The sequence below is a fragment of the Ahaetulla prasina genome, chromosome 4, assembly GCF_028640845.1.
Source record: "Ahaetulla prasina isolate Xishuangbanna chromosome 4, ASM2864084v1, whole genome shotgun sequence".
Taxonomy (NCBI): domain Eukaryota; kingdom Metazoa; phylum Chordata; class Lepidosauria; order Squamata; family Colubridae; genus Ahaetulla; species Ahaetulla prasina.
The window spans coordinates 62,316,394-62,341,035 of record NC_080542.1 but is presented as its reverse complement, the minus strand read 5'-3'; the positions used below and the strand labels follow the sequence as shown (position 1 = coordinate 62,341,035).

The following is a 24,642-nucleotide window of genomic DNA, read 5'->3' as shown; positions in this document are numbered from 1 at the left end:
TCATTATCAGGGAATTTCTCCTTAATTCTAGGTTGAATCTCTCTTTAATGATCTTCAACCCATTACTTTTTGCCCTGCTCTCAGATGCTTTGGAGAATAGGTCAATCTATTCTCTGTGACAACCCTTCAAGTATTGAAAGACTGCTATCATGTTATCCTTATTTCTTATCTTTGTTAGACTGCACATACCTAGTTCCACAACTATTCATTGTACAGTTTGGCATCTAAACTCCTTATCATCTTTGTTGTTCTTCTCTGTATTCTTTCTTTATGTGAACTTCAACTCGCAGATTCTGACTAGGAAATTCGGAGAATTAAAGTCCACACATCTTAAAGTTGCCCAAGTTGAGAAATGCTGGTCTAATCTATTACGTGATAGGCTGATAGCAGTCTGTACACCATTCCCAATACTGAATTAAAGCTGCAACTATTAACTTAATACTTTCAATATTTTATACTGCCAGATTTTAAAAGATTGCTAATTTTCTCATGTTTGTAATAATTAATGCTTCTTCCACAGCTGTAACATTTTCCATCTCTTGCCCTCCTCCTTTTTTAAAAATCATGTTTTATTGCTTCGGTACTTCTTTGGATCCTCGCAGGCACTCTCTCTTTTCTCTTTTGTAGCTTTACTCTCTTAATTATAATTAAGTCTCCTTGACATTTACTAAGGATAGGTGTGTTAGGATGCAGGTTTTGTATATTCATTCCGAAATGTGAGACTGTTGATTGCCATGAAGGGTTGAATAATTGGGATTTTCTTTTCCTGATGATTAGATATGTATCCAACCCCTTCCCATCCCCAGTGAATCAGGTGCTCACATTAAGCTCTGTCTGAGGACAAGTACCTCCCCAGAAATTATACCAAACAATTCTTGCTAGCACACAAATTGACATTAGCTCCTACGTGCTATGTTTAGAGGTTACTGGATCTAAAGAGTTTTGATGACCCTTCAGGGGCCTCTCTTGGTACATCACTGTTCTAATAACCCCCGGCCACATGACAGAAATTAAACAAGAGATTGTTACATCCCTTCTCATGCAAATATGAAGTCATCACTTGATGTTTTGGGATGAGAGAGTGGGAAATATTTATCCTTCCTACCCCTCCCTTTAATCCTCTTCTTCCCTAGGCAAAAGGGCAAAAATAAGAATGGAAAGGCCATCCCTTTTCTATAGACATGTTTATATTGTCTTGAAAAGGTTAAGAATGAATGGAATAGTGATGAATTATTGCAACACTTAATAAAAGGGGAAAATAATTAAATAAGGGGGATGGGATACAAACTACCAATCAAACTCTATTTTTATGTCCCTCCTCTTCAAATAATAGTTAACTTAGGTTTAAAGATTGACAGACTCTCAAGAAAATGTATAAATGGCCCACTGTGGAGAATTCAGGACTAGCTGCATGGGAAAGCTAAATAGTGTTTCCTTCTCTCTCTAATAGCAGCAGACTCTGCTTCACAAGCCTTCTAACGTGCCATGACTTACCCAGGCTTCAGCTGTCGGCTGCTGCTCTTATTTCTTGGGCCTGGCTTCAGTTTGGGTGCTTCTCTCCATTTAATGCATTGTGCCCCTTGTACTGAAGAAAAGCTCAGGCTGTGCCCACCAGTATCCGCCAGCTGCCCAGAAACATCCCGCCAACCAGGCTGCAGTTGCTGTCATAGTTGTGCCCTTCAGCTGGGGGAGCCATGTGGAATATACACAGCAAGGTGTAGCCAGGGGCTTAGTTGCCAGGTACAGATAAATCAAGCTCGACCTCTTTATGTTCTCACTCAGGGGCAAGGTACTTGCCTCCCCATTGCTGAAAGGGCAGAAACTGCAGGTAAGAATCATATCTTTCTGTATCTCTTTTTGCTAATACTCAGAATGCTGGTTGAGGCTGATGACTGGCAGAGAAAATGACAGTGATTAGAGTGATCTTGTGCAAAGATTGAAATGTTTCAGCATGGCTGAAATTGAGAGATGATCTACCTAACTTAGCTTATGGGGTGGGTTCAAAAACAAAGATTGGGAAATAGAGACAAAAACACTAGGTAAGAAAACACAGTTCAGAACTTGCCATCCAATATCTGATACTGAAGAACTGGTTCAAAGACTATAAGAATTAGACAATGGCATTTTCAAAATAAGATTATTCTTAAAATCAAAAGTACAGTTTTCTAGTTTGAGTAGAGGACCAAGAAAGATAATAGGATGAGGTTGACAGTCATAGCTATGAGAAAACTTTAAAAAGCTGGGGGGTTGCTTTGTTATCTGTCTCCCAATGATGGGAGGAGGCAACAACTTCTTAAAGTTTTGAGTAGAAAGTATTTGTGCATGCATGTTTTGTTTTAAGACAAGATCATTTGTTTGTTTGTTACCTATCAAATTTAGAAACTACCTATCTCCCTTACATAGGGAAATGTTAGTACTGTTAAACTAAATAGAAATGGAATAATATTTTTGTAAAATGCTTCAACACATTGATCTCCCTCTTAATTATTTATGGTCTCATGTACAATGATTGAAAATTTATTTATTAAAGTTTCATTGATTTTGATTTACAGATTAAATAGTAGAAACCCATAACTGTCATCAAGTACATATGTTGTGCACTAACAATAAAGATTTGATTTTGATTTGATCAAGTCTGCTTTCAGATAGGAGTAAGATACTGTACCTTTAGTCCCTTGGCTTCTGTATTACTTGTTACATGCATGTTGTATTTTCAGTCCTCATCAACGCATTTAACTATTGACATTGTTAAAGAGATCATGCCCAAACTGAATTTTCAGCAAACTGAAACAAGGAAAGGAGCATTTTTTTTCTTGCAGTTACTAGAAGCTTTCCTTCAACTCTTTCAATTCTTAAAAACCATTTCTGTTTGCATTTTTTAAGAAAATGCTGAACCTTCTATTAAAAAAAATCAGATGGTAGTATTTTGAAAAGCAGCTTGCATGAACACCAAATAAATCAATTTCAGGATCAACGTAACCCATATATTGTGACGAGAAAAACAAAGTTTATAACTACATCCCTTGTACAGACTTTTCATTATATTTAACTGTGATATTTTAATTCTTTAATGAGCTTCTTCCCGCAACAAGCCTCTCATTTGCTCTCACAGCAGTGCTGTGAGATAGATTAGGACAGGAGGAGAGAAATTGGCTAAAGGGCACTGAGCATCCAAATTCAGGAACTCTCTCATTTTGCCTTGAACCAATCTATGATATTCTGATATTGGATAGTCACAAGAGAAATGTTTCACAGTAAAATGTACAAAATGCTTGATGCCTAGTTGTTGAAAACGTATGCAGAAAATTCTCTGATATGTAAAACTTCCCTAGGTGGGCCAGACCACTGCATTCTGTTGACCTCTAGATGTTCTTGGAAAATTACCAAAAATTTCAATGGCTGGTTGTCTATTTCAGGAATTTATAGTCTTCATCTTCTAGAATGTCAATGCTTGGCATTGCAAATGCACTGATTTAACAGTATAAAGCTAAATTTTTTAAGAAAACATGAAAGATAAAAGAAAATTAATTCAGTCTAGGAATCTCTAACATTTTTACACATGGGACATCTGGATTTTTAGAGTATGTTATGACAGCTTTCTCTCTCTCTCAAAAAAAAGGCTATTACATGTTGTGGGTTGTTCTGTGAACATAAAAAAATCTTCCATGGGGATGGGATTGGCAATGACAAAATGGCTGACTTAGTGGGCATAGCCTGTCACAAAATAAGGGCCTCTGGTGGCTCAGACTGCTAAGACAGTCTGTTATTAACACAGCTGCTTGCAATTACTGCAGGTTCAAGTCCCACCAGGCCCAAGGTTGACTCAGCCTTCCATCCTTTATAAGGTAGGTAAAATGAGGACCCAGATTGTTGGGGGCAATAAGTTGACTTTGTACATAATATACAAATGGATGAAGACTATTGCTTAACATAGTGTAAACCGCCCTGAGTCTTCGGAGAAGGGCGGGGTATAAATGCAAAAAAAAAAAAAAAATAGCCAAACACTCAAAATCAAACTTAAGTTATTCTATACCACCTCTTTTTATTTCTTAGGATGTTTTCATCTCAGCTGACCTTTGATTTGTTTTTGCTGAGTAGATAAGAACACTTCCAAACTAGCCACTGGGCTAGAGTCACTCCTGTGTTTCTCTATGAATATCTATGAGGAAACATTTGGGAGCCAAAGGCATTTTTGAAAACGCTGAAATGTTATGCTACACACTGAATTCTCATTGCTTGTTTTTTTAAATGAAAATAATCTCTTAAAATTACAGTAAAATTAAAGTTAATAATAAATAATAAAATAAATAAATCTGCCAGGCACTAGGGGAGGTGTTTGCACCCATCCTGATTCCTGCAGGCATTTTGTTAAGAATTTCTGTTTTACTCTTTCTATTGTAATGTCTGCTTAACTGTAGTGAGTTGCCTGGAAGCTTTAAGTCTTGAGCAGCCTACAGGTTTAAATATACAATGGCTGGTTGGCAATCAATCAGCTGTTTAGAATGAATTTGACATTTTTATCCACCTACTAAAGCTTTCCCAAGGACCAGATGTTTTATTGCATTTGAATTTGCACCGGGTTATTTGATAGTGTTAAAGATATTATCACAGGATGTAATTTCTTCCAAATAAAATAGTCTTTTGCGACTCACAGATGATGATTTTGTCAATGATATTCAAGTGGTCCACTAGATGTTTTGGGATTGCATCTATCAGTATTGGTACTACCTTTGGTTTCTTTTGCACAGTCATTATATTTCTATTTGCAGGTCTTCATATTCTGTTATCTTTTCTAGCTTTTTCTCTTTCATTCTGCTGTTTCCAGGAACTGCCACATCTACTATCCAGACTTTTTTTTTTGGTCTTTCTTAGTGACAATTGTCAATTATTGTTATGGTTCATTGCACAGTCAGATGTTATACAGGTTTGGGAATTTTATACCCCTATCAAGTCTTCCCCAAGGACCTGGAAAAGGGTGATGTTGATATTTAATGGTATTAAAGGTATCATTACTGGATATAAACTGCTCTAAGTGAAGCTGCCTTTTATCCTTGACAAATGGTGATTTTTGTCAATAGTGATGTTCAAGTGGTGTTCCAATTGTTTTGGGATTGTGCCCAAGGCACTATGATTATTGGTGCTACCTATGCTTTCTTTTGCCAGGGTTATTCTATTTCTGTTTGAAGGACTTTGTTTTTTATGATTTTCTCCAATTTCTCTTCTGCTGTCTTCAGGTACTGCCACATCCACTATCCAGACTCTTTCTTATTGACAGTTGATAAATTGGAGTATATGCGGTAGGTGCCTCTTTGTTTAAATAACAAGATAAATAACAAGAAGAAAGTCAAGGAAATAATCGGTTCACTGAAGAGAGAAGATGGCAAGGAAGTAGCAGGCTGTAGAGAGAAAGCAGAGTTGCTTAACTCATTCTTTGTATGCATCTTCATGCAAAAAGAAAGTATAGCCCAATCTACTAAAAACTTAAGACAGACTAGAAATAAAAATTAAAATAAGCAAGAAAATGGTAAGACAACATTTATCAGATCTTGATGAATATACATCACTGGGACCTAATGGATTATATCTCAGAGTTCTGAAGGAACTGTCAGATGTTATCTCAGAACCATTGTACCATATCTATAAAAATACTGACGTACCGGAGAAATACCAGAAGATGGAAAAGAGTTGATGTGGTTCTCATCTTGAAAACAAAAACAAAAAACCAACCCAGATCCAGGAAACCATAGGCCAATCTGTCTAATATCAATACCTGGGAAGATACTGAAAAAAATAATTAAAAAACAGATCTGGGAACATCTAGAAACAAATAAATTAGTAGCCAGCAAAGGTTTGCTAAAAACAGATCATGCCAAACTAATCTTGTTTCATTCTTTGACAAAGTGACTAAATTAGTAGACCAGAGAAATGCTGTGGCCATAGTACTGGTATACTTAGACTTTGACAAGGCATTTGACAAAGTAGACCACAACCTACTTCTCAGTAAAATAGAAAAATGTAGGACAGACAGCACCATCACCAGATGGATTTGTAACTGGCTGACAATCTGTACTCAATGAGTAGTCCTTAATGGTACCACATATGTATGGAAGAAAGTAAGCAGTGGGGTACCGCAAGGTTCCATCTTAGGCCCAGTACTCTTCAATAGTTTCATAAACGACTTAGATGAGGAAGTAAAAGAGGAACTCATCAAATTTGCAGATGACACTAAGCTGGCAGGAATAGCTAACACCCTAGAATAGAAACTCAGGATTTAAAAAGATCTTGACAGACTTGAACAATGGGCTAGATCCAACAACATGGAATTTAATAGGGAGAAAAACAAGGTTTTACACTTTGGCAGGAAAAACCAAAGGTTTTTAAATCCTTAAAATCAGGGATGAAATCTAAAAATTTTCCCTACCGGTTCTGTGGACATGGCTTAATTGGTGGCATGGCTTGGTGGGCAGATGACTGGGTGGGCGTGGGCAATAATAATAAATAATAAAAATAATAAACAAAGTATACAAAACAATAAGAGGTATCAAAAACCAACTTTCATACTTTACACACACACAACACAACACAACACAACTGACTCACACACATTCACAAAATGCCACATACAGCTTTGTGAGATTTTGTATGCTTGGGTAGTTAGAGTGAAACACTACAGAAACACACCAAATCTCAGAAAACTGCACAAATATTTTATTTCATTCTTTGACAAAGTGACTAAATTAGTAGACCAGAGAAATGCTGTGGCCATAGTACTGGTATACTTAGACTTTGACAAGGCATTTGACAAAGTAGACCACAACCTACTTCTCAGTAAAATAGAAAAATGTAGGACAGACAGCACCATCACCAGATGGATTTGTAACTGGCTGACAATCTGTACTCAATGAGTAGTCCTTAATGGTACCACATATGTATGGAAGAAAGTAAGCAGTGGGGTACCGCAAGGTTCCATCTTAGGCCCAGTACTCTTCAATAGTTTCATAAACGACTTAGATGAGGAAGTAAAAGAGGAACTCATCAAATTTGCAGATGACACTAAGCTGGCAGGAATAGCTAACACCCTAGAATAGAAACTCAGGATTTAAAAAGATCTTGACAGACTTGAACAATGGGCTAGATCCAACAACATGGAATTTAATAGGGAGAAAAACAAGGTTTTACACTTTGGCAGGAAAAACCAAAGGTTTTTAAATCCTTAAAATCAGGGATGAAATCTAAAAATTTTCCCTACCGGTTCTGTGGACATGGCTTAATTGGTGGCATGGCTTGATGGGCAGATGACTGGGTGGGCGTGGGCAATAATAATAAATAATAAAAATAATAAACAAAGTATACAAAACAATAAGAGGTATCAAAAACCAACTTTCATACTTTACACACACACAACACAACACAACACAACTGACTCACACACATTCACAAAATGCCACATACAGCTTTGTGAGATTTTGTATGCTTGGGTAGTTAGAGTGAAACACTACAGAAACACACCAAATCTCAGAAAACTGCACAAATATTTTATTTTATTATTTTATTTTATTTATATTTTTTAGATCAGGGGTCTCCAACCTTAGTAACTTTAAAGTTTGTGGACTTCAATTCCCAGAGTTCCTCAGTCAGCAAAGCAGGCAGATTCAGTTGCTGACTGAGGAGATGGATTCCAGGCAGGCAGATTCAGTTGCTAGTTGATGCAACTGATGTAAAGCATGGCTTTGCCAGCCGAAAGGAGCAGTAATTAAGTAAGTGAGGAGGGGGCAATTGGGTAGGCATGGGTGGGACCTGTTCTAAAATGTTGTTAAAAATGATTTTAAAAGCCTGTGATGAAGCAACTCATCTGGGATCGCAGAGGAAAAAAAGATTTTAAAAGGCTCCTCTGACGATCCCAGCTGAAGTTACCTCATGGCAGCCCAGAACCTCTTAAAATAATTGTTTTAACAAGCTCTTCGGCTGAAGAGTTTGTAGAAAACATATTTTTTTAAGTTCTGGTGATGAGGAACTCAGCTGGGATCACCAGAGGAGCCTTTTAAAACTTTTTTTTTACAACCTCTTCGGCCAAAGAGGTTGTTAAAAAAAAGAGTTTAAAGGATTCTGACGATCCCAGCTGAGTTACGGGATCATCAAAGGCTTTTTTTTTAACTTTTAAAGACATTTTTTTGGCTGAAGAAAAGATGCTTTTAAAAGTAAAAAAACCCAAACCTCTGATGATGGCACGGCTCAGCAGGGGCAGGGGGCAGGGGCAGAGATTTTTGCTACCGGTTCTCTGAACCAACAGCCGCAATCCGCTACTAGATCAGGTGAGCCGGTCTGAACTGGGAGCATTTCACCCCTGCTTAAAATCCTTAAAATCCTAAATTTCAGGGGATAATACCTGGAATACACAACTGGAATACTGCATCTAGTTTTGGTTACCACATTACAAAAAAGATGCTGAGACTTTGGAAAAAATGCAAAGAAGAGCAATTAAGATGATTAAGTGCCTGGGGACAAAAACATACGAAGAATGGTTGCAGGAATTGGATATGGCTAGAGAAAAGAAGAATGACATGATAGCAGTACTCCAGTATTTGTGAAGCTGCCACAAAGAAGAAGGAGTCAACTTATTTTCCATAACAAGAACAGGATAAGAAAAATGGATGGAAACTAATCGGGGAGAAAAGCAACATGGAATTAAACTTCGTAACAGTGAGGACAATTAACCAGTGGAATAGCTTGCCTTCAGAAGTTGTAGGTGCATCATCACTGGAGGTTTTTAAGAAAAGACTAGATAGCCATCTATCTGAAATGGTATAGGGTTTTCAGTGCCCTTATAACTTTCAATGGTCACTAAATGAACTGTTGTTAAATCAAGGATTACCTATACAAAAATACAAAAAGCTTCTTTGCTTGCAAAAACCTGCCCTAAATACCAGTCATTAGATTAGAAATGTGGGAATGCAACTGAAGATAAATGAGTCACAGTTGTAATGGAAACCTAAATCATTCTGTCTGAATATCTTCCTTTTCCTCAGCAATACCTGCAACCCAGAGTTATAAATCAGGCGGGTTGCCAGAACTCATTGAGGAATTAAAATAGTTAAAATACAAGGATAACTATCAGCAGCCACATTACTCTTGCTCATAAAGGAAACCTTTTAGCACAGAGATCATTTAAACTCTCCAGAAAGTGAGTGGGCATATTTGGGATACAAAATGCTGAGCTAAAGAGACAAATTAACAAATTAACATCTTGAACAGCTAATCCCATTCTGCCTTTGTTCAGACCTTGCTGCAGGGAATTTTTGCCTATGAATATAGCTATCTATCCCTTTATCTCTTAAGTGCTGACATTTGCTGTGGGCTATTAAGGAAGGTGGGGACTGCTTTCTCCCTCTAAGAAAACGTGTTTCTCCATTTTTTCATTCATTTTTCATTCTTCCTTTTTAATATTTCTCAAAATATTTCATTCTTCTAGGTGAGTGGTGGGTACTAACTTTCTACAATTGGTGCCATGTTACTATGCCATATTATCATGAGAGAAAACTATAACAAATTGGAAAGAGGATCCACTTATTATCAGTGAGCAATCATGTGGCTTGCTCACTCTGAAGCAATGCAAGAGACACCTGCCCCAAGGTGCTTTTTCAAGAGGCAAGTGGACTTTCTGGAAACCAAGAAAGTCCAATTGCCTCTTGAAAAAAGCATCTTTGGGACAGTCATGACTTGGATGACTGAAGAATCCTCATAGACAAGAGACTCCTGTGCTCTGTGAAGCACCCAAGTGAATCAATCATTAGATCCATTTGCACGATTTAAAGATACCAGCTGGTTTCACTCACCTCACAAAATATCCTAAAGTAACCATCCAGATTTAAGAAAAAAATCACATGCCCTCAGAAAGGCAGTAAAAAAATCAGACAGAATGCCAAGCTTGCATCCTGCCTCTCAGCCATTTCTTCTATGGCTATGCCAACCCTTCTGTAAATAGCTGTTCAAGACCCAGGAATAAAAGTACCACAAAAAATGGGGGGGGGGGGGAAATGGACAACTCCAGAGAAGCTCAGCTACAGAAAGTCTGGGCAGTTACTGAAAACACTTAAAGCAGCGAGGTAGCAATTAAGATAAGGATTAGGCTAGAAATATAGGCACACTAGAATCTTTCCTTCCTGTGTTCCTTGCAGGATTAGATTTCTTCCAACAACCAGTTCTCCCAACTGCTTAGAAAATTAACATCTGGTTCAGGAGAACTGGTAGGAACCGGTAGGAATCGGTAGCAGCTCACCTTTGGTTAGGATCTCCTGTTCAAGTAGGGGGTTGGATTAGAACACAAAGGTCCCTTACAAGTGTTATTCTGTTATTCTATTCTGTTTAAATTTGAAAATACAAAAGCACTTTAGCTGCTTCATTTTCTATTATATTCTTTATTTTCTGAGCCCATTCAGTTTTTGCTTGTAGATAAATAGTATTGCTTGCAGATTGTCCAATGCACCCTTATTGTGCAATGTTTGTAGGCAGTTTATACAATCTTCTTGCAGCTGCTATTCAAGCGGTCACTGTTTTTTCAGCTTTGCAGAGGTATTATTGCTGTCTGTTGCTGTCTTCCCAATTCTGGCTTTGTGTGCATTTGTTCTTAAGGCTTAGTCTTTTACAGACCTTGGCAGGTCCTTTTGTTATCCATATTGTCTGCAGATGTTGATATTTTGTGGTGTTAGAGGTATCCTCTAAAAAGATGTAAGCTGTTTAAAGTAAAGCTGCTATCTGCAATTGATAGATGGTGAATTTGTCAATGCCAGTGATGTTCAAGTAGTGTTCCAGTTGTTTTGACTTTGTACTCAAGGCACCTATTACTTTAGTACTCTTTTTGCTTTCTTTTGCCATAGTTATTCTATTTATATTTGCAGATCTTTGTATTTATTATCTTCTCCCAATTCCTTCCCTTCCCTTCCCTTCCCTTCTCCTGTCTCAAGGTGCTGCCACATCCACCGTCCAGATTTTTTTTGTCTTTCTTATTGACAATTGTTAAGTCTGGCATGTTATGTGGCAGATACCTGTCTGTATGAATTCCAGAGTCCTAGAGCACTTTAGCATCTTCATTTTTTATTACTGTCTCTATTTTATGGTCCCACCAATTCTTGCTTTCAGACAAATGATATTTCTTGCAAATCTTCCAATGTACCATTGGTGCTACTTTGTCTTGCTGTTGTTTGTAGTTAGTCTGTGCAATCTTCTAAAAACAGTGGTTATCATTATTATTATTGAATGTAATTGCTATATTTCCCTAGATATATAGTATTAATGAACACACAGAGATGATAGGCCCATTACAAATTTTCTATTTGACAACCTTAATTCATTTCCAATAAAGCTATGTTCTAGCTGAACTATCATACTATACACTATTGTTTTGATTTCTTCTCTTAGAATCTGTAGAACCAGAAGATATGCCCACTGAAGGTGATGAAATAGCAGCGGATCACTTGGTCAACTATGAGGTGGTGTTTTCATCTGATCAAGATAAATCTGCCTCATGGGATGCTAATAACATTTATGAAAGTTTGAGAGCAAAGAAACTTGCTGAAGTTAAAAAGTGGAGGGAACAGGTAAGACCTCTCTGTCATCACATAACAATTTCAAATAACCTTAGATCTGTGCATTCTATGGAGGAAGCATTAATTGAGGAACAGGTGGAAGTTGAGGCTAGGAGAGTCTTTGTACAACCTTGTATTGTGCACTAGTAGCAGTCTTTCCTGGATCAGGGTTCCTTGTGCTCAGACATTCAGTCCACAGTCATCTCATGGCTGGACTATTATAATGCACCCTACATGTGGCTACCTGAACATTTGGAAGCTACAGTTGATACAGGGTATGGAAGTGTGGGTAGTTTGGGGATCCCAAGAATGGCTCCTGTAACACCACTGCTTCGTGAGCTGCATTGGTTTCCAGTCTGCTTCCTGGTGTTGGGAAGGAAAAGAAATAAAGAAAAAGAGACAGATACTGCAATTTCTTATTAGAAGTTTTTCTGAAAATAGGGTGCAATTCGTTTTGAAAAGCATGGAATTTCCCTCACAGGATTAAGTCTGAAGATTCTGGTGGAACTGTCTTTTTCATTAGTGACAAAGGATGTGTTCTGGCTCAAAGCAACAACTGCTTCATCAGCAAAGGCTCTCACTGGATGCAAAATAGATTTAATATAAGGAAGGTTTGCAGATATGAGTATGCTCAGAAGAACCACTTGATGGCACCAAAGGTCTAAAAGTGATGAGTTAATTAGAACACCAGAACATAATTGCACTATACATGACTTGACATATTAACTTTTCATCGTGCAGAAGTCCTAAATGTCATTTCCAAGTCTAATAACATATTAGAATCATATGGCTTTATTATATATACAGTCCATATGATCATAGAATTCACCAACAAATTATCTTGCTTTTATTAAAACTATATGCATAAATCATAGTATCAAGACAGTTGGAAATAATCTCCAAGGTCATCTAGTTCAACTGTCTACTTTTTTATTATTATTTCATTTCATCACAACAGTATACACAAACATCAACATAAGAAAATCAACACATTATAAAAGAAAAAAATATATATAAGCAAAAGTATGCAACAACCATGTTAATTTGTTATAACGAAAGGGAACAATAGGACAGGAACGGTAGGCACATTTGTGCTCTTATGCACACCCCTTGATGCATTATCTACTTTCAGGAAGATGACTATCTAATCCTCCAATGAAAAAGCACATAGCTCTTCATGAGGCAAGTGGTTTATAGCTGTTATAACCAGGAAAATCCTTCTTTCTATTTAGAGCTAATATTTATAGATACAACTATTGTCTCTGCTCTGGCTATTATGGACAATTGATCTCATGTATATTTACTTATAAGAAAGAACAAATGCTTTCAAGTATTCTTCTCTTAAGAATATACCTGGGACATATATTCATTTATTCTATTTTTATGTTGTCAAATCTACCAGAAACTCACACTGGTTTACAACTAGCAATTAAGCATTTATAATCCAATCACTTAAGACGTTGCAAGAAATAAATTGATTATAATAAATAACATTTTAGCAACTGCATTGTCAGTTCTTCCAAGGCCTTTATATAAATTATGTAAAGGAGATTTTCTTTGTATAATGGCAACAAACCAATTACCCAGTCACAACAGGGGCATTTAAATTGAATTAAGGGATTTTACCTACATAGGATAGAAAGACCTTTCTGAGGGGGAGTTTGGGAAGGAAATGTTTGAGAAGCAATGCATTAAGTGAAAAACAAATAAACTAATATAACAGTAAGAGGAAAAATAAGAGCATCACTCAGTGTTTTCTGGAAAAGCTCTGTCATTGTCGTTTTCTAGAAAGACATTAGAGAAATAGCCTTCTTACTTGTAAGGCAATAGAAGACAGACTTGTCAGCCTTTATTCTAATGTTTCACTGTTTATGATCTTACTATTCTTTCAGGGACCATGTCAAAGAGAACTGTACAAAGCATTGGATAAGTTGGCAAAAGCTCAACAAACTACTGGAGAACAGTTATATAGATTCTATTTACCCAACTGTAATAAAAATGGATTTTATCATAGTAAACAGGTAATTTGGGGGTGGGTGGGTAGGGGATGGGGAATGATATTTCCAAGCTAATGAAGGATGATGTGGTTTATTACCTTTTTCATTAAATGAAACCTGCTCAGAAACCCTTACTTTGAAAATGATAGAAGTCAAGCCTGTCCGTCCCAATGTTAATTCAGAAATAAAAATCTTGTGATTCTTAAGTGTCTTAAGGATGGAAGCCCAACTTTTTTTTTTTTTTGATAGAACAAAAGCAGACTATTCAGAGTTAAATATCATTCTAAGGTCATCACATTTTTTTTGAAACAAAATACCCGTAGGTCTCATGATGCCCCAAAACCATGTTCAAAAGCAGAAATCTTCAATCTCTAACAAATCTCATAAATGATGTAATACATTTATAATGATAACAGATACAAGTGGACTATGGATAGCTATGTCTACTTATACTTTGGTAAGAAAAATAAAATAAAATGGAGGAGGTAGAACAAATTTTTTGTTCTGAGGGAACAATTTCAGTTGTATGTTTTAAGAGAAAAGATCTGAAGGAAGAAGAGAAGCTCCCATAAGAAGCACTGGTTTTTCATGGAGAAGGGGGAACAAAGTTCACAGAATTGTAGATGATCCCATACACTTTTAAAGCAATTTATTTATAGTATGATAATGCTAAGTTAAGATACAGATCTGGCATAATTTTATACATATTACAGTGAACAATTAAATTTTTTTATTATTTATTTATTTATTATTTATTTATTTGCATTTATATCCCGCCCTTCTCCGAAGACTCAGGGCAGCTTATACTATGTTAAGCAATAGTCTTCATCCATTTGTATATTATATACAAAGTCAACTTATTGCCCCCCAACAATCTGGGTCCTCATTTTACCTACCTTATAAAGGATGGAAGGCTGAGTCAACCTTGGGCCTGGTGGGACTTGAACCTGCAGTAATTGCAAGCAGCTGTGTTAATAACAGACTGTCTTAGCAGTCTGAGCCACCAGAGGCTCATAATCATGATTATTCAGCTAAAATATTTTTAAATAGATTTGCTTGATAATTTCCTTTATTTCCCCCACACATGCACATGTGTGTGTGTGTCAGAGATGGATTTCAGCAGGTTCTAACCAGTTCTGGAGAACCGGTAGCGGAAATTTTGAGTAGTTTGGAGAACTGGTAGTAAAAAATTCTGATTGGCCCCGCCCCTATCTATTCTCTGCCTCCCAAGTCCCAGCTAATCAGGAGGAAAAGGGGATTTTGCAGTATCCTTCCATTGCCATGCCAACCAAGCCATGCCCACCAAGCCATGACACACCCACAGAACCGGTAGTAAATTTTTTTGAAACCCACCACTGGTGTGCGCGTGTGCACATGCGCGCGCACACCCACATACAAAATCCAGTATGTATTTCTGAATAACTATGTATATGACCTAGTGGAATATCTAGTGCAGGGGTCTTCAACCTTGGTCCCTTTAAGACTTGTGGACTTCAACTCTCAGAGTCCTTCAGCCAGCAAAGCTGGCTGAGGAACTCTGGGAGTTGAAGTCCACAAGTCTTAAAGGGACCAAGGTTGGAGACCTCTGATCTAATGTAAAGTCAATATGTACTCTTCATTTATATGAAATACCTTTCTTATTTTCAAACTTTTGGGAAAGTTTCCTTGTATCAATTCAGCCAAGAAATAATAGCAGAGCAAAGAATTGCCTTTTTTAGACAAAGTCAACTGATTTTCAATGTCAGACTGGGAATAGTTGGATTAAGTACAATAGGGATGAAAAATATTGAACTATATATAATGTAAAAAATAAAAGTAAAATTTATAGGAACTGGATAAAAATTGTTCTCTAATATTTAAACTAGTTCCTACTGAAAAGAAACCATTTTAACTTATTTTAATATGCTTTTAAAAATTCCCTTAGTGTGAAACTTCACTTGATGGAAATCCTGCAAGTTGCTGGTGTGTATATCCAAAGACTGGGAAGAGGATTCCTGAGTCTCCTGAAATGATGGGCAATCCTGAATGTGAACAATTTATTAGCTCACAAAAATAATGCAATTTTTTTTTTTTGCACAAACGTGTATTGTATTTTTGCAAGCTGAATGTTTGCATTTCTAGGATCAGGGTCTGTTAACCTTTAAGCATGTTGTTAGACAACAGTCTACTTTTAAAGATGCTTTTTGTGAAGTTCCAGTGATCCCAACTGGGTTGACTCCATTCAAATATACTGTCAGATTTCCTGCTATACAGTTCAGACTCAAAACATCTAATTGAAGGAACAAGAATCTAACAGTTCCGATTAATAATATTTATTAGAAGGAGGGTTAAATTTATAACAGAAGAATTTTAGCAAGAAAGGGGATTTTCAGATAAGAAATCAACATTAGACCCAGGAATTGAAGAAGGGGAGGTTATAGATCATGGGGCTGAAGCGGCTGCCGCTGTTGCGGCCCTGGAGTTGGGTCAGGCTGAACCCAGAGTTCTGAGATCCAAAACTAGGAAGTGATAAAGATATTTGGGATTGTGTTGGTTTTCCTTATTCTCTTTTGTACGATATTCTGTTTATTCTTGACTCTTCTTTATTACGTATTTAAAATTTGCAAACTTAGCTACTTCGTGTCACCTGCTTGCCTTATGGCTGTTGTATGTGTTAAAAAATTTGAGTAAAATTCTTATTTTAGATAAGAAAAATGAAAATTTACCATACCTGATATGTATTTGTATAAACCTTTTTTGACTAATAAAAACTTTTTGAATAAAAAAAAAAAAAAAAAAGAAATCAACATTAAATATACATCAGTGTTTCTCAATCTTGGCGTCTTTAAGATATGTGAAGGGCTGGAAGTATTTCTTTTATACTTTATAAAAAAATAGGGCATTCTGCATCCTGTATAGTTTTGGTAATTGCTAGTCTTTTTGTGAGTGGATAGAATAGTTGTCTCAAGATATTACAGTACTGTGGTCTGCATTACTGGTGGGATGGAGATTCTAATATTGTATCCTATTATATTCCTAAAAGTTAAGCAATAGAAGTACCATTAAGATAACAAAAGAGAAGATTATGGACTACACAATATGAAGTTCAAAAGATTATGGAATTATTTATTCAACATGTATTTTTACTTTATTTGTATATTAATTTATGTATCTGTATACTTCAACACTTCAAACTTTGTATGAAATCATTTTAATATTTTCTCCAAGAATATGCGGTGTTCTGTTTTTAAAGAATACAATATATTATTAACATCATTTGCAAATGTAGTGTTTGAGGATAACATAGTTCAAGCATTTATTTAAAAGAGTGTGTGTATATGTATTATGTTGTTCCTTGCTTCTCATTTCATCAAGGAGTTCTCACTCTGAATAATGATATTAAGGAAATGTTCTTCAGAAATATCAAATGCACCTTAAAAGGAAGCTTGCTTCTATGTTTTTAATAAATGCAGTTCCTTTACAAACAAGTTTAAACTAAAATTAAGAAATTTTAATATATGTTTGATGGATGTAAACATTCATAAATCAGCTATATCATGTTATTTAAACATTTATTAAACATTTTTCTTTGAACCCTATCCCTTTTTCTTCAGTTTGTTGGTTGATCCTCATTCAAAGTTTGTCCTTCAGAACTTTTTGTTATAAATTTTCAAAGAAGTGGCTAGAAAGGTTTGGTCACATACACGGTTTAACACTGCATGGCAGTAGTCACTAATGATTAGTGTTTCCGGCAACACACAGATGCAGTGAGATAGTACTTAAATAATAATAATAATAATATCAGAGTTGGAAAGGACCTTCTAGTCCAACCCCCTGCCCAGGCAGGAAACCCTACACCATTTGCAGACAAATGGCTATCCAATTTCCAGTGTTGGAGCATTTACAAGTTCTGCAGGCAAGTTGGTCCACTGATTAATTGTTCTAACTGTCAGGAAATTTCTCCTTAGTTCTAGGTTGCTTCTCTCCTTGATTAGTTTCCACCCATTGCTTCTTGTTCTACCCTCAGGTACTTTGGAGAATAGTTTGACTCCCTCTTCTTTGTGGCAACCCCTGAGATATTGGAACACTGCTATCATGTCTCCCCTAGTCCTTCTTTTCATTAAACTAGACATACCGAGTTCCTGCAACCGTTCTTCATATGTTTTAGCCTCCAGTCCCCTAATCATCTTTGTTGCTCTTCTCTGCACTCTTTCTAGAGTCTCAACATCCTTTTTACATTGTGGCGACCAAAACTGAATGCAATATTCCAAGTGTGGCCTTACCAAGGCATTATAAAGTGGTATTAACACTTCACATGATCTTGATTCTATCCCTCTGTTTATGCAGCCCAAAATTGTGTTGGCTTTTTTGGCAGCTGCTGCACACTGCTGGCTCATATCTAAATGGTTGTCCACTAGGACTCCAAGATCCCTCTCACAGGTACTACTATTGAGCAAGGTACCATATATACGGTACCTATGCATTTTGTTTTTTTGGCCTAAATGTAGAACCTTACTTTTTTCACTGTTGAATTTCATTTTGTTAGATAGCGCCCAATGTTCAAGTCTGTCAAGATCTTTCTGTATCTTGAGCCTATCTTCTGGAGTGTTGGCTATTCTGCCAGCTTGGTGTCATCTGCAAATTTGATAAGTTTCCCATCTATCCCCTCGTCCAAGTCATTGATGAAGATGTTGAAGAGTACTGGGCCTAAAACAGAGCCTTGGGGTACTCCACTGCATACTTCCCTCCATGTGGATGTAGTTCCATTGAGGACTACACGTTGAGTGCGGATGGTCAGCCAGTTACGAATCCATCTGGTGGTGGTGCTGTCTAATCTACATTTTCTACTTTATCTAGTAGTAGGTTATGGTCTACTTTATCAAATGCTTTGCTGAAGTCCAAGTAAATTATATTGACAGCATTCCTCTGGTTCACTAATTTTGTCATTTTGTCAAAGAATGCAATGAGATTAGTCTGGCATGATCTGTTTTTGACAAATCCATGTTGGCTTTTGGTTATTACTTTGTTTGCTTCTAGGTGTTCAATGGTTCATTGCTTGATTATCTTTTCCAGAATCTTCCCTGGTATTGAGGTTAGGCTGATAGGTCTGTAGTTTCCTGGATCTGTTTTTTTTCCTTTTTTGAAGATGGGAACTACATCAGCTCTTTTCCAGTCCTCTGGCGGCTCCCCTGTGCTCCAGGATCTTTGAAAGATATAGTTCAGTGGTTCTGAGATCTCGTCTGCCAGTTCCTTCAGAACCCTGGGGTGTAATCCTGGTGATTTGAACTCGTCTAGGGTAGACAGATGTTCACTTACCATTTTTTTCCCTATTTTAACTTGTGTTCCTAATCTGTTTTTTGTGGTGCTGTTTTTGATAGGTTGGATTGTTTTTTCCTTTTGTGTAAAGACAGATGCAAAATATGAGTTAAGTAGATCTGCTTTCTCCCTGTTGCTTATCATCTTCTTGCCACTTTCTCCCAGCAATGGGCCAATTGTTTCCTTGACTTTTTTCTTGTTTTTAACATGTTGGAAGAAGCTTTTTTTGTTATTTTTTACTTTTGTCACTAGCCTTTGTGCATTGTGAGCCTTAGCTTTCCTCACTTCATCTTTACAGGCTCGGGCTATTTGCTGATATTCTGCCTTAGTTATTTGCCCCTCTTTCCACTTTTTATACTTGTCCTTTTTGTCTTTCAATTTGTCAGATAGTTCTTTATGCATCCATGCTGGTTTCTTTTGAGATCTATTATTTTTCTTCCTCATTGATATTGTGCTAGACTGGGCTTTTATAATCTCACTTTTCAAAATTTCCCAAGCTTCCTGAGTTGTTTTCCCCTTGAAGATTCTCATCCATGGAATCCTTCTCAAGCTCTCTCTGAGTTTATTGAAATTAGCTCTCTTGAAGTCCAAGACTCTAGTTCGACTTTGTTCTACTACTTGTGTTTGCATAATGTTGAATTCCAATATTGCGTGATCACTTGCCCCCAAGATTCCTATAGCTTCAACACCTTCTATCATTTCATCTCTGTTAGTAAGAATTAAGTCCAATATGGCTGATCCTTTTGTGCCCTTCCCTACTTTTTGGGAAACAGAGTTGTCTGCTAGGTTTGTTAAGAACCTGTTGGATTTTCCACTTGGTGCACAGTTTGTCTCCCAGTTGATGTCAGGGTAGTTAAAATCCCCCATTACTACTGTAATGTGCTTCCTACATACCTTAGTTAGCTGACTAGCAAAAAGTTCATCTACTTCCTCTGTTTGGTTGGGTGGCCTATAGTATATGCCCATGGCACTATCATTTTCCCTCCCTTTAATATTGACCCAAATGCATTCAAGATAATTTTCGTCATTGTTGTGCTCTATTTCTGTAGAGATGTAGTTATTTCTTATATATAGTGCAACTCCACTTCCTCTTTTATTTGGTCTATTTCTTTTAAATAATTTATATCTCTCTTATCCCTACTTATGCCAGATTTCTTTATATCTCTGCTAGAAAATGCCTAAATCTTGCATTTTTAGGGTAACAGATGGAAGGAAACATGCAACTGTACACTTCTTTCTCACAACTCTAATTTAGTATGATATAAATGAAAATGCTCAAGTCTCTTACTTGACTGTGTACTTCATGGTTGTTGCTTCCAAAGCTTATGCAAATAGAATGAATTCAGCAGCACTCATGACTTTCTTTTGATTCCCAGTGCAGGAATAAGTGTTCTTCATTTACATCCCAGAAACCATAATCAAAAACCATTGCACACAAGTCGAAAACTTCAAGGTCTTTAACACCCTGTTAAAGACCTTGTAGTTTTCATATCAAATGACCTAAGTGCCAAAGCCCACTGCAACTACATAGCAAAAAAGGCTCTAAGAGCTGTAAACCTAATTTTACGCAGCTTCTTTTCCAAAAACTCTACACTATTAACCAGAGCATACAAAACATTTGCTAGACCTATTCTTGAATACAGCTCACCTGTCTGGAACCCATACCACATCTCTGACATTAATACAATTGAACGCGTCCAGAAATATTTTACAAGAAGAGTTCTCCGCTCCTCTGAAAACAACAAAATACCTTATACAAACAGACTTGAAATCCTGGGATTAGAAAACTTAGAACTCCGCCAACTCCAACAAGATCTGTGTTTAACACACAGAATCATCTATTGCAATATCCTTCCTGTAAAAGACTACTTCAGCTTCAATTGCAATAATACAAGAGCAAACAATAGATTCAAACTTAATGTCAACCGCTTCAAACTTGATTGCAGAAAATATGACTTCTGTAACAGAATTGTTGACTCTTGGAACTCACTACCTGACTCTATAGTCTCTACTCAAAATCCCAAAAACTTCAACCAAAAACTGTCTACTATTGACCTCACCCCATTCCTAAGAGGACTATAAGGGGCATGCATAAGAGCACAAAAGTGCCTACCGTTCTTGTCCTATTGTTCCCTTTCATTATATCAAATTAATATAGTTGTTGCATACTTTTGCTTATATATATGTTTTTCTTTTTATGATGTGTTGTTGTTTTATATCAATGTTTACGTATACTGTTGTGACAAAATAAAATAAAAAAAATGGGGTGGCCAAGAAGATGTATCCTTGGTCTGATACACTGAGACTAGCCTGATGATAATAGGAGACTTACTTGGCAGAAAGGTGCAAATAACATAAACACCTGGAGAGTTGAAAACATAGAATAATAGGGTTGGAATGGACCTTCTAGTCCAACCTCCTGCTCAAGCATAATATCCTATTCCATTGTGGACAAGCGTTTGTCTGATATCTTCTTGAAAACCTCCAGTGATGGAGCACTAATAGTTTAAGACTGCATTAGCTTTTTTTTTGGCAGCTGTAACACTGCTGGCTCATACTTAAGAGGTAATCCACTAGGACACCTATATTCCTTTCACAATAACTGCTGTGGACCCAGGTACCACCTGTTTTATACCTGTGCATTTGGTTTTTCTTGTCTAAGTATAGGACCTTTTTTTCCCCCAACCCTAAATTGCATTTTGTTAGATAAGGCCCAGTGTGCAAGTCTATCAAGATCATTCTGTACCTTTGAATCTGTCTTCTAGACTGTTGGCTATTCCCTTCAGTTTGATGTAAAATATAAATAAATCTTCTATCCACTCATATAAATCATTTATGAAAATGTTGAAGAGCACTGGCTCCAAGAGAGAACTTCAGGGCACTTTATTGCATGATTCGCTCCAACTAGATTCCATTAAAGATATATAGAGTGCAATTGGTCAGCCAGTTGTGAATCTAGCTGGTGATGATGCTGTCTATACTACAGGACACTTTCTGTAGGATGTCTTGGAAAAAGGTTTTACTGTATATATCTATCATGCTTCCTTGTTTTTTTCCTTTTAAATCAGGGGTGTCAAACTCAAGGCCCGCGGGCCAAATCTGGCCCATGGGATATTTAGATCTCGCTCGCTGGACCAGCCTGGAAACAGCCTGCGGTGCCTCTGCCAGTGAAAATGGAGCTTGGGAGGGCTGCATGTGTTGCCTCCCTGAGCAGGGGGAGGCAACATGTGCTGGCAGAGGGCTGGAGGCCATTGTGGCCAAAAATGGGGCTTGGGGCCACATGCAGTTCTCCCGAACTCGGTTTTCACTGGCAGAGGGCTAGCAAAACAAACTTAAAGCAAAGCAAAACAAAGGAGAAATGTTTTCCCCTTTTACATTTGAGCATCCAAGGAGAGAGAGAAAAGGAGAAAGGGAAAGAGGAAAGAAAAAGAAAAAGAAGGAAAGATGGGAGGAAAGCAAGGAAGAAAAATTAAGGAAGGGGGGGAAGGAAGAAGAAAGGAGAATGAAGAAGGAAAGAAAAAGAAGAAAAGGAAGGAGGGAGGGAGGGAGGGAAGGAAGGAAGGAAGGAAGGAAGGAAGGAAGGAAGGAAGGAAGGAAGATTATATTGAGAGGGAGGGAAGGTCTGAGGAAAGTTCTGCCTTAGCACTTGGCCACCACACATGCCCTCCCAACATGAGTGACATCGAACTGCTTATGCCCCTCCAGCTATTTCCCCCTTGGCCAACCCACCCACCTGAGGTCAAGCACAATCCTGATGTGGCCCTCAATGAAATCAAGTTTGACACCCCTGTTCTAAATGAAGGACAAGGTCATTTCCTATTAGACAACAACAGTTTCTAAACTTCAATTTCTATTCCGCTGCTAACTTTCTGTTTTTAAACATTTCTGATTCTTTCCTCACAAGTCATTTTGTTTTGAATTTTCATATTGACCATCGTTTGTGTTGTAAATGTTGTACCTTGATGAACGTATCTTTTCTTTTATGTACACTGAGAGCATATGCACCAAGACAAATTCCTTGTGTGTCCAATCACACTTGGCCAATAAAAAGTTCTATTCTATTCTATATTTGTATTATGGGTGAATTCTTTTTTTCCTTAAACAAAGCTGTGTTTATTAGGTTTTGTTACAAAGGTTGTTTTAATTAGGAAAGTGTAATACAATTTTTGTAGCTAAATGCTTCAGTATATCAGAAAGTTTTTTTTTTTACAACTGGCCAGTTGATTAGAGGCATACAATAATTTTATAGATTTTTAAACAATGGAATGATAGTTCTATCACTGCTCTATATCATTTGGTATGCAAATATATCAGGATTTGAAAATGGTGAAGATCTGCAAAACTGATGAACAAAATTGTTTGGAATGCTGAAATAAATCCTCTCTCTAGCCGAACCATTTATTCAGAAATTTATAATTTAGTGAAGAATTAATCTAATCATCTAAAAAAAGGAATTGATAGCAATAGTTTTCACCTGCCTCCATTCCTTTCAATAAAGAATATCTACCTCTACTAAATACCATGAAAAAAGAATTACAATCATGATGAAGATTTTGCCTGCTGCATTGTTTATTCCAGGGGTCAGCAACCTGTGGCTCCGGAGCCGCATGTGGCTCTTTGGGCACTCTGCTGTGGCTCCCTGTCAGGTGATCCCACCACTGGCTGTCCCCACCCCTCTTCCTCCCCTCCCTGTCACTCCTCGCCTGGACTGAGAAGGTAAAGGCGATGGCGGGGATTGAGAAGCGGCCAGGGCAGAGACAGAGAGATACAGAGAAAGGGGGGGAGGGGGGAGAGAGGGAGGGAGGGGAGAGAGAGATATGTCAAAAAGATTTTGTGGTTACTGATGTTTTTTAACAACTGGTTCTCTGCCCTAATGACTGGCTGGGTAGGCGTGGCTAGGGATCATGTGACTGGTGAAAGTGAGTGAGATTGACTTGGCCACACCCACCCAGGTTTTGTGGCTCCCGGTGTTTTCTTTTCTGTGGGAAATATTCTTCGAGTATTTAAGGTTGCCGACCCCTGGTTTATTCCCATCCCATGAGCCATGGTGGTGCAGTGGTTAGAGTGACGTACTGCAGGCTACTTCTGCTGATTGCTGGCTGGCTGGCTGCAATTTGGCAGTTCAAATCTCACCAGGTGAAAGGTTGACTCAGCCTTTCATCCTTCCGAGGTCAGTAAAATGAGGAGCAATTATTGGGGGCAATATGCCAACTCTGTAAACTGCTTAGAGAGTCTAAGTGCTATTGCTATCTTCAATCCATAGTACCATCTCCCATCACATCAGCAAATTATATGAATGAATTGCAGAATTGATGCAACTCAGAACTTTGACCAGTTGGACTTTATTCAGACATAATTGAGAAGGAAATCCCATGGATTGAAAACCAAAATAACATTAAGGTTTGTTCCTGTAAAGGTCATTTCTGTGTAATGTCTTATCCCAAAGACTACGCTTTCAAAGAATTTCCTTTTAATTATTGCTGTGGAGAAAGATCAATTTGGCAAACAGTCCTTCCTATTTATTTTTTTAAGTTTGCAGTTTAAGTTCTCATCATCCTCCAGCACCTTAGACTAAGGACAAAGGCAATCTGAGTTCTGTTACCATCCAAATATTTTCTTTTATACTGTCCTTTATTGCAATTTTCTTTTATAGATAATGCCCTCCTGGAAAGGATTGGTACTCTAGACATGTAGATTGCTGCATACATCTTTGATCCAACCTTCTCTGCTGCCTTCAAAGCTTAACTGGAGGAGACGACTTCCGGTGT

At 37.4% G+C, this 24,642-nt stretch overlaps 1 protein-coding gene across 1 annotated transcript; it reads left to right on the top strand.

The window, feature by feature from the left end:
* Positions 1-1,485: 1,485 nt before the first annotated feature.
* Positions 1,486-15,635, top strand: IGFBP1 (insulin like growth factor binding protein 1). Its single transcript, XM_058182708.1, has 4 exons — positions 1,486-1,828; positions 11,416-11,594; positions 13,475-13,603; positions 15,504-15,635. The coding sequence occupies exons 1-4, from the start codon at positions 1,486-1,488 to the stop codon at positions 15,633-15,635; spliced, it is 783 nt and encodes a 260-aa protein (XP_058038691.1).
* The last annotated feature ends 9,007 nt before the right edge of the window (positions 15,636-24,642 follow it).